Raw genomic sequence first — 14,777 nt, 5'->3', positions numbered from 1 at the left:
GACGAAGGTTTTTATTATTATAAAAAAATTGTTTTCCCGAGGTAGCCTAATTATTCCGAAGAGAAAAATTATTTTCCCGAAGTTCGGGAATGGTTTTTTTCCCGACTTTTATCCCGAAATTCGGGATCCCGTCCACCTCTAATTGTAATTTATTTTCACAAAATGGCATTGGGCGTCATTATTTTAACAGGCGCATAATCATGGAAAATTTTATTTGGGATTGCGAATAACTTTCCAAGAAGGATTTGTAATTAATAAAAAAATTAATAAATAATAAATTTCCTATGCCTTTTGTGAAAATATAACTATATACAATACATTATTAAATGTTTCGGTTAATTCGTGGCGTAAGTGTATTAAGAATGGAAAAGAAACCAAAGAAAAAAATAATTTCCCCCGCGGGGACTCGAACACTAACACAAACTGCTAAAGGCAGGAACCAGTAGCGTCTGTCTCTAGCGTGGAGCCGAGCCCACGTGTTGTGTGCAGTCCAGCCCTCAGTCGCCGGGCTGTGCTGGTGTACAGTGGCCGGTCGAATGGGCCAGCGGCTCTGCTGTGCCGAGGTGAGTCCTGCGCTCATTGTAACACTCGCCAACCCAACAACTGGGAGTTGTAGCCCGGCCCTTATTGGGAGAGGCGTCCGCTTCGTCTCTCCAACTGTTGTTGCTGCTGCTGTTCTGGCCGCGGCCGGGCTCAGAGCAGAAACACATGCCACTGTGACATAAACAAAACAACAATTTATATTAGGAAATGGCCAGTTCTTGTACTTGGCTGTTGGGGATCAGTATAATTAAAAATCTGGCATAACATGTTATACGACTGACGTGTCTGTCAAATCGCGGAAATGCAGCCAGAAATTCTTCAACTTGACATGCAGCGAGCAGCGAGCTAGCCAGTCACGGGATCATGTGGAGCTACTTCGGCCGCGCAAATATGATGACGTAGTTTGTCATTTGTAGTATCATAGTAACTTGTTAAAAAAAATAATGAAGTTTGTCGATAAATCATTCGTGTTTCGCATCTAAAAAAAAGAAATAATTCCTGAATTGACAGAATAAAAAACAAGTACGAATCCAACAAGTTTAGTTTTTTTTTTACGATACGCGCACCAACAAAAAAAAAATATAGGATGAAAAAAGGCTACATAAAAATTATATTTGTGCTTTAAAATCAAATACTTTCGTGACAGATTTTGAATTCTGATCCATATTTATTTTAAACATTTATTTATTTTGTATATTAGTGATACAAATCATGTTTATAAACTGTTTCAAGTGTATTTATGTTTAATTAACTTCATTATTATTTAACAAATAATTAAAATTAATAAATTAAAATAAACAATTCTAATATTTACTTATAATTTATCTCGGTTATGTTACTAAATTAAATACCCATGTTTATATTGATATTGAATACTGAGTATTTATTAAAATTTCATTGAATTTATACTTTATTAACAATATTTATACATCACTCCTGTCATTTATTATTTTCTTGCCGCTAGAATTCGCTGCCGGAGCAACTACGTTAACTGTAAGATCGTTTGATAAGCGGACCGAATTTTTTTTACTCCTTCAATAAAGGCTAAAAAATAATTCTTAAGTTGTCCTCTTTATTTGTGATTAGATGGCAGCTTGTGTCAACAGTGTTTGTAAGTGCCCTGTCAGACTGCCAAATAATAAAGTTGGTGGGGTTTTACGTCACATGAAACGTCACTATATCAGCCATTTTTTTTTTGACAAATAGATGACTAGTTATCGCCTAATATTTTGCATATAGGATGGGTTCTAAAATAAGTTGAATGAATGGCAAAGAAATACAAATTCGATTAAAGAGATTACAAAAGTTAAATAAAGTTTATATGAATGTCGTTTTATGCGTAAAAATATTGTTTTTTTAATGCATTATATTTTATGCGTAAAAATATTATGTTTTTAATTTTTTAAAAATCTCTGAAAATTAATTTCATTTTGTAAGGAATGATAATCAATTTAAATTTATACGTGAATTCGCTTTTATAAATGCACAAACGTATTAACCAAGTTCATTAAATTCGAAATTGATAAAACAAATGAGTGTGACATGGTTTATAACACACTTGAGGTATAGTGAGACGGTGTGACAGTCGTGTTGCGGGAGGAACTACTAGCAGCCGCTCTGCCCTGGTAGCTCCGGGGAACTACTAGCAGCCGCTCTGCCCTGGTAGCTCCGGGGAACAACTAGCAGCCGCTCTGCCCTGGTAGCTCCGGGGAACTACTAGCAGCCGCTCTGCCCTGGTAGCTCCGGGGAACTACTAGCAGCCGCTCTGCCCTGGTAGCTCCGGGGAACAACTAGCAGCCGCTCTGCCCTGGTAGCTCCGGGGAACTACTAGCAGCCGCTCTGCCCTGGTAGCTCCGGGGAACAACTAGCAGCCGCTCTGCCCTGGTAGCTCCGGGGAACTACCAGCAGCCGCTCTGCCCTGGTAGCTCCGGGGCAGAGTGTCCGGCCCGCGGCCGGCAGGTCCCGGGTTCGCGCCCCGCCTGCGGCCAAGCGGAGTGTCCACCCGAGCGAGGCGCGGCGCTCGCGGCTGTAGAACCCCGCTAGGGCCGGACCGGGAGGAGCGGTCAAGGGCGGAATCAAAAAATCTGCTGAAAATGGCTTCCGCAAGGGAGCGCATTTCTTTATGTGCTCCCTTGCGGAAGCCATTGGCAAGCGGGTTTCTCCCGGGGCTGGCGGAGTTTTGCACTAAATTGCAATTTCAGTTTTCATTTTTATGTATTAAAATTATTTTGCTTTGTATTTACTAACTTTTTTTTCTCTCGCGAATATTGTAGTTTGATTTAAAATCATCGTTTTTTAATATTCGGAATACGAAATGTTACGCGAACCAAGATACTATGTTGCTGGATTACCGAATGTTCCAAAATACATTACTGCTTTTCACTATTTCATATATAAACTATTGGCAAGAAAGATAACTACACGAATGTCAATTGTTTAATGAATTGTCAGCAGCATAAAATTCTGGAACTTAATGTACATAAATATTTGTATCAAAAATTGTCCATGCAGTGAAAATATTATGAATTTTATTAACTCATATCCATAATTGAATAGGCGCAGAATGAATTACATATTAGCCAACTAAGTTAATTATTCAATTTTATTGTCCTTCACTAACAACTAGGTCGTATAAAAATTGGTTGTCCACCAAGATACTAATAAGATGGTTTAACATAAATTTGAATTTATATTATTTAATTTGATTTTTTTAATATTAAACTCCCACCCTGTTTTAAGGGTATTAATTCGTTTCATAAAATAGTATATTAGTGTGCATATTAAGGGATTTATCACTAAAATATGTGTTTTTGCCACCTTGTGAAATTCTCCTTTGTTCAGCAAATATAGAATTCTAGCACAACCCCAAATTTCCAAATATATATATATATATATATATATATATTTTTTTTTTGTTTGATTAGTGCACCAGGTTTGAACAAATGTTTTATAAAATATTTTATTAAAATTATATTAATTAATTTTTTTATTAATTACAATTTTTTATCTTATTTTCTGATAATAATTACGGATTATACGTCAAAACACAATAATTTTTTGTTTAGTTTTCTATTAATAAATTACATGTTTACTCTCGCCGGGAATTGATACGAAGACACAGAATATGTTTATTCTGTGACGAAGACTAAACAGTTGATGTAGGAAATTTTTTAAATATATTTTTAGTCAAAAATTAAAGATATTTAATTTTACGGTGAAGATCGTGACAATGGTGGCTTCAGCTTTTTTTTTTTCCCCCCTTTCTTTCTAAGGCTTACAAATTTGATGTTTATGGAATTTTTGAGGAATAAAACGGGAATTTTTAAATTAGAAACGAATCCAATTACAGCGAAAAAGTCTTGAAAAAATCCTAAACCTCAGCTCGGCAAATGTTATAAGTTACACTTTTATGGAATTACAAAAATATCAACCTAAACATCTTAAAACACACATTATAACACTGAGTTTATGTTTGTATCTGTAAATATTTCATACAAACAAACCTTAACATTATTGAGCTGATACAATAGTTTCGGTGGGTGAGCTTTACAAGAGCCGTGGGAATGTAAAAGGAGAGTACGTTTTTTAATCAATGTAATGTAATTTTTTTTAAAGGAATTTTCAAATCTGTGATTACTATGTGTATTTTAGTTAACCAACTCTATTCCAGTGTATTATCACGTAATAACTCTTTTATTAAATGCCATATACCGAGTGCTAAGATCTTTATACATAAGAAAATAGTGGAAAAAGAACATTATATTTCACTTTACATTAATACTAGCTGCAGTACCTGGCGTTGCCCGGGCTGCTGACACAAGGTTATATACTGTCCGCGAGTTGAAGCAGAAAACGTATATCGCGAAAATATTCTCCATGTTCAAATATCTATGTTTACCAATTTTCGAGGAGATTGGATAGCATAAAGATCTTCTCCGTGAAAAAAAACTTCGATGTGACAAATATCATGGGGATCGGTCAAACGGTTTATCAAAGTTATACATACCAAAATCCTATTTATATAAACACACGCAATGCGTGGTTTATTCAAGAGATCTGAATAACAAATTAATTAATTACTTTACATAAAATAGTTAATCGAATATATTTGCGCATGTGAATGTAGTTTTAAAACCAAGAACTTCAGTGTTAATTTAAATCAGCAATATGCAAAAATATAATGAAATTAGTTTCATAATTTATTTGTAACAATTTTTAAACTAAAAACTTGTTTGATACATTCTCGTGTTTGAAAAACGATTAATCATTTCTTAAATAACTGATTCATGCAAATAATTTAAAAAAAAAATTTGTCGTAAATAAAGGAAAGACGTAACGCGTAAAACGTACAACGTATGCCCCTGTTGTGTCTGAAACTAACTGTGGTACGTATCGTTGATGGACTACATTACCGTTTCTTCACGTAGTGTTCTGATGCACTCAACTATGTCAGTTGCTTCATTACATTGCTTCAATACTGACACCACCTGTATATTCACCATGTAATGGTACGAAAAAGTTATTTTTATTTTTTTTTTAAATAGAAAACTTCTTGTTGTGCCCAGTATAACGAAAGCTGTAGCGTCCTTTCACGAAACCACTGAGTGCCCCACTCTTAACGCCCCAGACCTGAAAGTATGTGAACGTGTTCAAAAGTTTAAAAATTATGCAAAAACTTGGCTAGTATGCGAAAGCGCGCGTTCCCCCTCCCCTTTTTTCAGCAAACTCTGTCTATTGTAAAGAATCCAGATCAAAATTCTTAAATTCCAACCGTTTGTGATCTTCGCTGTTAGAAATTAAAGCAAATCTATGTAATTTTTGTTTATTAAGAATGCCCATAAAATAAACCAACAATTATTTTTGTTGTCAATTAAAGTGAGCTTCTTTAAAACCGAACAGAATCTAACTTTAGAGTAGACAGTTGAAAGTTAAGAGCTTTGAATTGCGAGTTGAAAAAAATATGGAAAAGCACCAATGTGAAAGTATCGTATGCATATGTATGGGAAATAAGGCAAAAGTATGTGAAAGTATAAAAATGTAAAAATTGCAAATGTATACAAAGGTTTGTAAAAATTTACAGAATGTATGCAAAATATGCAAAACATGTAATTATGAGAACGTATGGAAAGGATGCGTAATAAAGAGAAATTAACCATTTAAATACTAAAGTATGCGGAAATGTGCGTAAACATAAGTTAAGTACCGTAAAGTATGGAGAGAATGCCAAAGTAATTATTGGTGAGTAACAGTATGAAAATTTGTGCGAATTAACAAAAAGTATACGAAAAATGCGTTTGTCTGATAGATTACGTAGAAATATGCATGAATGTGGAACGTGTGCAAAAGTATGGGAGTATGGGAGTATGGGAGTATGGGAGTATGGGAGTATGGGAGTATGGGAGTATGGGAGTATGGGAGTATGGGAGTATGGGAGTATGGGAGTATGGGAGTATGGGAGTATGGGAAAAAGTATAATAATGCATTAAAAAATTATGTACAGTATACAAAGGTGTTGAAAAATTATTGAGCATTTGTATATTGGTAAGTCTAGTAAAATTTTCAGCTACATAAAAGTAAAATACGTTGAAGGGTGGAGGTTAAAGATATTTTTTATTTGAACTGAACTTATATTTATGGGGTTTGAAAAAAAAAAATGTATCCACGTGGTGCCATAAGGCTTTGATCTCACGATGTTCTTGTCCAGTTATTACCGTTTGGCCGCGCGTTTGTTCACAGCTCCACGGAAACTCAATGTCATATGAAGAATGATGTTACTAAATATCTGTAATCCATCTTTGATTTTTTTTTTTTTTAACTTAATGTGTATCATTGTCATGTCGTTAAATAAAGATGTTCATGCGTTGCTTAGATAAACTGTGGCAAATGACGACACATTATGTGGGTTTCAATGTAAACAATATTGCGCTCTTTACAGGACGTTTGTGGTGGATTATTAATGAGTCGTTAGACATTTATGTAAACATCAATTCGAATTTTTTTTTATTACTCGGCACTAAAAAATCAACTATTCCAAAAGTATATAATCTTTTTTTGTTATAAATATAATGTTTTTTTTGTTATAAATATATTTTATTTTTTATTTTTATGGTGTGAACACGTGTAACTGTGTTTTAAAGATATTTTTTATTTTACATAGTTTACCTTTTGTTTTCGGGTCTACATTCAGCCCGTTATACAATGGCTGTCTGAGGAAAAGATGATAGGTAGGTACTGAGTTACTTTGTTTCCTTGGCGGGGCCACGGGACTCGAACCCACGCCGCTGAGGGCGGAAATAAATGAGTGATACTTGAAAAACGGATTCGAATCCGAATCCCGGAGTGAGCAGTTTCAGTTCTCTGGTTGCCAAAGTTTGCAGATTGAGAGTGCATCAGGCTTGGAAGATAGTATATATTTGCCGTTTTTAATTTGGTTTTCCAAGTCGTCAGCTCTTCCATTTGCGTTACTCCTTGCGATCAGTAGACGCCGAGGTATTAGACTTGTTATTTGTTTTTAAAATACGTGAAACGTTGTTTCAAGTACAATAATATATTGTGTTCTATCGTTACATTGCGGTTTATTTTTATTAAAAATGTAAATATTGGCCTTTTTTTAACACTCAGTTATCAATTTTTTTAATTAACTTAATCTTTCGTAACCACGAAGGACCATTTGATGCCGTTTGTTATGGTTCGGATATCATGCGGGTCTCGATCCACTTACATTTGTTCGTTTCCGCGTCATTGTAGAACGGGCTTGATTGATTGTCTTTCAGGACGTCTTCAAGTGTTATTTTTCAATAGTAACATCAATATTCATTAATAAAAGTCATGTGGGTGTTCGTAAACACTAACATTTCTCCACAACTATGCACGGCCCCCCATTTGCGGTTATGGTGGTAGATAGCTAACCTTTGGTCTCCCATTGATATCAAAGAGAATTTGATAAAATAATCTGTGCGTAAATATCTTCTTAAAACATTGGTTTCTCATAAGAAATCCAAAAATGTTTTCTGAAGTTTTGTACCATTGGGTGGCAAATATGTACGAAAATGATAGACTGTTATAGAAAGTGTTTGAACTTCTCGAATTTCCTTAACTTTATATAATAAATGTAAGTGTGGTTTGTCTGTGCATGTGCTATAACCTCCCAAACCCATGGGGGTTATATGGCATGGTAGTTCTCGATCAATCACCCCCCATCCACGAAGAAGCCATCAGTTTGGAACTGCAGGGATTCGGTTCAAAGGTATGGGAGTCAAAAGAGGGCATCGCACAAATGGACTTCTTATTGGAAGCACTCCGTAGCCAGGATTTGTTTATGGGAGGGGTTAAGAAGCATGGTTCCCCCCTTTATCAAAGCAGGTTGGGGGGGGGGGGAGGGTTCCGTGGGTCCTCATCCAGAAAATTTTGGATTTTAAGGTGTAAAATAGTGCTATTTGAGTAGTTTTAATAAAAATTGTTTGAGTGTTGAAGTAAGAAATTAATTAAAGATATTTTAATCAGTCCAAGTGCCTTGTCCATGTTCACTCAAAATCATAAATTATGCTCGAAGATCGACAATACAAAAAAAAAAAAAAAAGGAATAAAAAGGGTAGGGTTTCGGCAGAACTGGTCTACTCTTGGAAACCATTAACTTTAGCTTCAAGAGTTACATGACACCATGTCATCGTCTCAATTATATATACACACAGTGATCCTTATAGTTTTGGAAGCCCAGTCACCACCTGCTTATATTTACCGCGCTGGTTAAATACAATAGGTGTAAGATATTTGAAAGCTTGGGACCCATCACATCACAACCTTATAGCTTTGCCGTCAGCCAGGGTCTCGTACTAGATTCCCGCGGCGAGTCTAAGGGGCTGGTTGTGGATTGTGGTTTGATTTTCCGGGAGGGCGCCAGGCTAGCTCGTGCGTCTAACCATTTGTGTGGGTCGATCAGCCCCAGCGTGCTTCCCTAGACTCGGTGGCTTGGATTTAATAGTGTAATATAGCTGCTAATGAAACATTATTGCACTCCCTATTCAGCATAGCTGGCTGGTGCCTAACTACGCAACAGAAACACTCATTTGCACTCGTGAACGTGAGTTACACGTATTTATTGACGAACATGGATTGTACATGACACTAGACTTGATTAGTTCTTTGGACAGAAATGGATACACGACGATTGTGTTACGAATAGCTCTCCCTAGGGCAGTTCGTCGTAGGGGAGGTTTAGTGGTCACTTGGAGTCGGCCACGTCTGTATATTAAAGGTAACAGGCGGTAACCCTAATTCGTGTGTGCGAATTATTCACATTAAATTAATCCCGAGGGGAGGTGGTTGAGGCCGGCAGACGTTTGCTCGGCTGCGTTAACTAAAGCTCTGTCTCCTAGAGCCGGCCAGGTCTGGGTAATGGTTGTCCTTAAGGCGGCTCTGTGGCCCATGGCCTTAAAGCAGAAATTTACGACGGCTGGGCTAATCCCTGCACCATAACAAACCGACCCGGGGTCGTGTGGGGAGTTGACGTTAAAGAAGGTTTAAGACATGACTATAATTACCAGTGTGAAGAATCAGAGAATTGCAAGTTGAAGGCTCCCCACGGAACGAACACTTTCACCCCGAGCTGATCAGAACTCCCGGAGGGGGCTGGCGTGCGTGGGGAGGGGGGGGGGGGCAGTTCTGCCGCGCGCCGAGCCATGAGTCAAGAAAGATATATTACCGTTATTCGGTTTAATATTTAATAACTTAGGCCCACTCACTAAATGTACATGACCCTTGTGTGATTAATTATTCAGATGATAATTTAATTTATAAACATTGACTAAAGTTTTAATTGCTAACATTGAAACTTTATTATTTGAAAAAAATGAGTCAAAGGTAAGACTCGCAATTAAATGTTATAAACCACTAATTCAGTTTATGGTTTGTTCTGGATGTTGCTTTAGCACTTTACCTTACACTTAATTTAAGCCCTTGGGCCGTGATGAAACTTAAGGGCGTTTGTTAATTACTGTGCCCTGTGCACTCGTGTGTACTCGTGAGTACTCGTGTGCTACGATGCACTTTTCGAATTACATGTTGATTAAATGGGATTGTTTTACGATTAATTGACGGTTGTTCGCACTAGGTGGTGATCTGTGGCAAAATTGTAACACTGGGAGTACCTACTTGCATCACAGCTCTGCGCTTGACCTAGGTTGGGTTTGCTAGGGGTGCATTCCACCAGCGGAAGCCAATACTGGCAGGCTGAGACCGGGCTCGAATGGCCTCCGGCGGTACAATGTCAACGGCGCCACATTATGTTGCAATGGAGGGCATTCCGTTCGCGCCCATGGACGCACGAGATGTGCGATGTAGAAATGCGACTTGTACAGAGTACAGATTTGACGTCGTCTGGCCGACGACCACCCCAGAGCCCGACCTGCACCCGCCAGTATACGCTCCCGCTAACGGAACACACCCCTGGCCATGGCCCACCCGAGTCAGGCGAGCCGAACAGCAATTAAAGGCAAAGCCGCGGAAACCTGAGTAGACAAGAGAAGAACCGTACCCATTCCTCCTGAAACATTAAATTAGGATTTTAGCGACAATAAAATCTCTTCCAGACACACCCGTTTGGAGTCTAGCGTAATGAGGTCACGCCTGGCGCGAGAGAGGCCGAGCCTCCCTCGGACGCCATGCCAGTTCGGCAGTTCAGCGCAGCTCACGGACCGGGGCGGACCTACGTCCCACGGAGAGGCAACATCCTTTGTCTACATCGAAAGTAACGTCCGGTAAATATAGTCACTAATTAACAGAACCCCTTTTATTACTTAACCTCTCCGTGAGTACCCGGTCCCTTTTTTCGGTCCAGGACCTAATCCGGCCGCATCAATTTAAAGACACCCCGCACCACACTTGGTCAGCGGGGCTGCTCTTCAGTATACGGCACGGGCCGCCTCCCGCAACTTACAGAACTTTATTTAAGGTCACGCGCACGGCGCTGACCACAAACCCGCAAGGGAACTTGGACAAACTTAATTGCGGTGCGTGTTTTACCACAGTGGGCACAACACCCGCGCCGAGACATTTGCATACGGGATTGGCCGTCTCCAATCGTCCACCCCCTTAATTCAGTGTATTTTTGTATCCCGTATTTTGTATTGCTAACTTACGTTACCCGAGTAACGAGTGCCACGTAATTTGTGCGCGCCCCCTTAATTCAGTGTATTTTTGTGTCCCGTACTTTGTATTGCTAACTTACGTTACCCGAGTAACGAGTGCAACGTAACTTGTGCGCACCCCCTTAATTCAGTGTATTTTGTGTCCCGCCTTTGTGTTACGAAATTACGTTACCTGTGTAACCAGTGAGACGTATGAGACGTAACAGCGTCCGAGGCCACGTAACGCGGAACACAAACCATACGGCGCCACGGAATAACGAGTAAACCCCCCCCCCGGGGACCTCTGTAGAGTGTTGTATTGTGTACGACTCGTTCCTATGAATAAAAGGTACGACACCACCACCTCAACTCCACGCCTCTTATTTAAAATCATCTCACGCAACACCGCCGCCGGCCCTAGTGGGCCACGCAGGGGCACATACATCCACGACCCCCAAACTCACGACTAGAACCGAGCTAGTCTGGCGCCCACCCGGACAATACGTAGCAAGAACCGCCTTTTCCCACTAGGAGCCACACCGGGACTCGAGCCCGAGACCCCGGACGACGGCAGATTGTAGGAGTATTGAGTGTCATCAATTTGAAATGTTTGTAACACAATTTCAACTTTTCTAATAACAAACAAAAGACTTATTGATTTAATGTTCTGTTCTGCCAATGAATATTAATGTAAAATTCAATTTAAAAAAAAGTGGGTTATCTGTAATGTCTGTTTACAGACGATAATTTTACGTGATAAAGCCATAAGAAAACATTGATGAAAAATTGCATTGTTTTTAATTTTCAAATATTATTTACAGTTTTTGTAAATTTAATTTTCATAATTTGTCTAAATATCATCACGAACAATTAGTTAAAAAGATCGCCTTAACCTGTTTGATATTATAGAAGATTTTCTCGCACTGTGGTTGGCCGGTTCATGCACGTTCAGCTCAGGCGGAACGTGACAATTCTTCGTGCATACAGTCAGCGTTCATCGTTATAGGATGTTATCACGTCAAAAATACAAATATGGAATTGAAAATTGTTTTTGTTATTTGTTACATTTTCCCTATATAACCTGTATGTTCAAGATGGAAAAAGTACTGATGTATGCGATAAATAAAAATAAACAATACAAGTATAACTCAAACTTCCCTAACAAAAGCCTTTAGGTACTGCTTGGGTTAGCGGCAGTCTTAAATAAAGTCTAACGATAACATTTTCATTTCGTTCATTATTAAATATTTACTTCACTCTCTAATCACTGTCTCTAATCGTGTGCTCGATGTCAAGTTATAATTCTTAAGGAAATCAATCGTAAACCCAGCTTAACAATTCATGCAGTCTATGACTTCATGTTCTATGCCGGAAAAATGGATGACGCGCGTTACAATAGTATTTGAATTTTAAGTTGATGACCAGAATAATGAGTCATGTTATCGAAAAATCACAACATAGATGCGTGTTTCTACATGTTCATACTTGTTAGGCACAATGACGGTGAATTCTCAGTGTAAGTCAACTCATGTTTATGTAGTTGCTAACAGTGCAGTGGGCTGTACAAATTATCCAGGGATTTCGAAAAAGTAAGTACAACTGCAGGTTGTAAAATAGGTAATGTACTTAAGTTGGTTTTGAAGTAAAAACTTTGGTGGATAAGATTTACATCAGTTAATAATTTCGGAATTGGACTAAAATTTCACTGGTTATCAATTATATTGTCCACTGTTAATTGCTACTTTACTATTATGTTTCTCCGTAGATAGGTTTTATAATATGGCTCTTTCCGTGTTAATACTTACAAATAAGTTAGGCCTAGTAAGGATCTACCAAAACAAATACAGAACTGATATTGTTTGACATGTTTTTTTGAATATATCCCTTAGTGAGACTTCTACAGAATTCAGTAAAAGTATATCTTAAAAGCTGGAGGAAGTGCTGAGGAGAGCAGCTAGGTGGGTGAAGGGAAAATGGAGGAGAGCAAATAATATTGACTAGGGAGGGCATGTAACTAGCCCATTAGTGCTAATGAAAAAGATGGGTTGGGAGTATTTAAAAGGTTGAAGGTATGATGTATTGAATTTTGAGTGGGGTGGGGTGGAGAGATGGCTATCTAGAAGTAGGACGGAGAAACTCCAGAAAAGTAATTAAAGAGAGAAGGAGAAAGGAAAGGTGGTAACTTCACTCGTTTTGTTTAAGTTGTTACTTGCCATATTACCCATACTAACTTGTCTTGCTGAAGATGAATGAAATGAACACTAGGAAAGGAAATTGAGTATAGTCATAGTGGGTGAGTGAATATGAGATAAATAGTTTAGCAGTAATTTTTTTTCCTATTTAGGTGTCTTGAAGCGCATCCGGCTTCAAAGCATGGATGAATGTGATTCACGCAGCAGTAGTACGTATCGGTCCCCAGCCGTGAAGAGACTTGGAGTGCGCTCAACTCCGAGGAGCACGAAAAGGCCCAGTTCGTGCGGCAGGCTCGCGAAGAACTCCACGCCCAGACATGCTTCTGAAACCAAAAGTGCACATTTCGGGAACATCACCCCCATCCGGTCCAGAGGCGCCGGGGGCGCTGCAGCGGTTAGGAAGCGGGTGCTCGAGCACGACTCGACGGCTTCCGTCCAGACGGAGATGCTCATGCTGGACGAGACGTTTCTGCAGACGGTCGACTTGGACAGAGTCGAGAACGGTCGCTCGGCGGAGACGCCGCGAGGCCAGTCTCCCGACCTGTTCGCGGACGAGGACAGCTTTTCCTTCCCCGACAACGGCGAAGCTGCGAGAGTGGCCGGTCGTCTCGGGAGAGCGAGCGAAGCGTGCCTGGGCTGTGGGAAGGACGGGTGCCACTGCGGGGCGGGAGCGAGCGGAGACGCGCGGGCTCCCGCCCCGCACGACGTGAGCGCCACCTGGACGGACGACTCCGCCTTGGAGGAGGCCATGAAGGCCACGCTGCTGTCCTGCCAGGGGAGCGTGCCCCTGGGAGAGAAGATCAAGAAGGCCCTGCTGGGCAATGCGCAGAAGGCTGTCAAGCCTAAAATCAAGACTGACCCTCCTTCGCCCACGACCCTGTCTGCGCTGGAGGTCGACGGGCCGTTCTTCGGCCTGCCTCTCAAAGTTAGACAGCTCATCGAAGAAACCAAAGGCATATCTGAGCTATACCGTGAGTATCTTACATAACAGCACCAGGTTTCCAGTGAATACAATAATACGTAATTTACTAAATACAAAACACATGTTTATACCAATTTTTTTTTTTAACTTTTATACTAAAGAAAGTAGCACTACACAAAATTACTGTTACAGTGTGGTTAAGTTTTTTGTATTTTGTCCAGAAGTTAGGAATCCAATTTTTGACAGTTGAAAAAAAAAAGGTTAAAACTACAGAAAAATTAGTAATTTTTTTTGGTGGTATGAATATTGAGTTAATTATTTTGAATGGTGTAAGATGTTTAGGGTGCATCCTTCAAATGATTATTGCAATGGGGAATTTTGATTAAATGCAGCCTTTTGGACATATGCCATTGAAGTTTTGCACTGTTTGTCGTGGAAAAGTTCAGAAAATCAAAAATATATAAACATATGATAATGAAATATTCATAGGAAACAAGACTGAATCGTGTTGTCCATAATACTGATTTAGTTTCATCATTGGTCCCATTTGTCCGGCATCAGCTGATTCAGTCTTGTTTTCTGTGAATTTTTTATCTTCATATTTTTATTTATTTTTAATTTTTGTAATTTTTTCCATGACAAACAGTGCAAAACTGCAATGGCGTATGTCCAAAAAAAAATGGTATGAAATGTTTAGGGTACCTTAGTTATAAATATTCGGCAAAAATTGGTTGTCCGTAAAGTCGGTTTACGGACGATAGTTTAACGTGACAACGTCATAACGAAACATTGATGAAATGATTGCATACTTTTATGAATTAAATTGAATCATTTTTATTGAATTATCACTATTTTGTATGGATACAAAGAAGGAGTGAAATGAAATCTACAATTTAATTGATAAATTTACTTTTATTTGCACTCATTAATTCAAATAAGTTTATTACTTTAACGAAGAGATTATTTCAACTATAACTTTTATACATGTTTGCTGTT

The 14,777-nt window shown here is 38.9% G+C and overlaps 1 protein-coding gene across 3 annotated transcripts in view; it reads left to right on the top strand.

Annotated features, from left to right (window-relative positions):
• Positions 1-12,038: 12,038 nt before the first annotated feature.
• The window catches only part of LOC134539721 (helicase POLQ-like), a 38,283-nt gene continuing 35,544 nt past the window's right edge, over positions 12,039-14,777 (top strand). For all 3 annotated transcript variants that reach the window (XM_063381962.1, XM_063381961.1, XM_063381960.1), the window contains exons 1-2: positions 12,039-12,183; positions 13,012-13,830. In XM_063381962.1, coding sequence (XP_063238032.1) covers positions 12,129-12,183; positions 13,012-13,830 — 874 coding nt within the window. In that variant the 5' untranslated portion in view covers positions 12,039-12,128. The remainder of the gene's footprint in view (positions 12,184-13,011; positions 13,831-14,777) is intronic.

Source organism: Bacillus rossius, chromosome 15 (genome assembly GCF_032445375.1).
Source record: "Bacillus rossius redtenbacheri isolate Brsri chromosome 15, Brsri_v3, whole genome shotgun sequence".
Classification (NCBI taxonomy): domain Eukaryota; kingdom Metazoa; phylum Arthropoda; class Insecta; order Phasmatodea; family Bacillidae; genus Bacillus; species Bacillus rossius.
The sequence above is the reverse complement of the archived record's forward strand: the minus strand, read 5'-3'. Positions and strand labels throughout refer to the sequence as shown.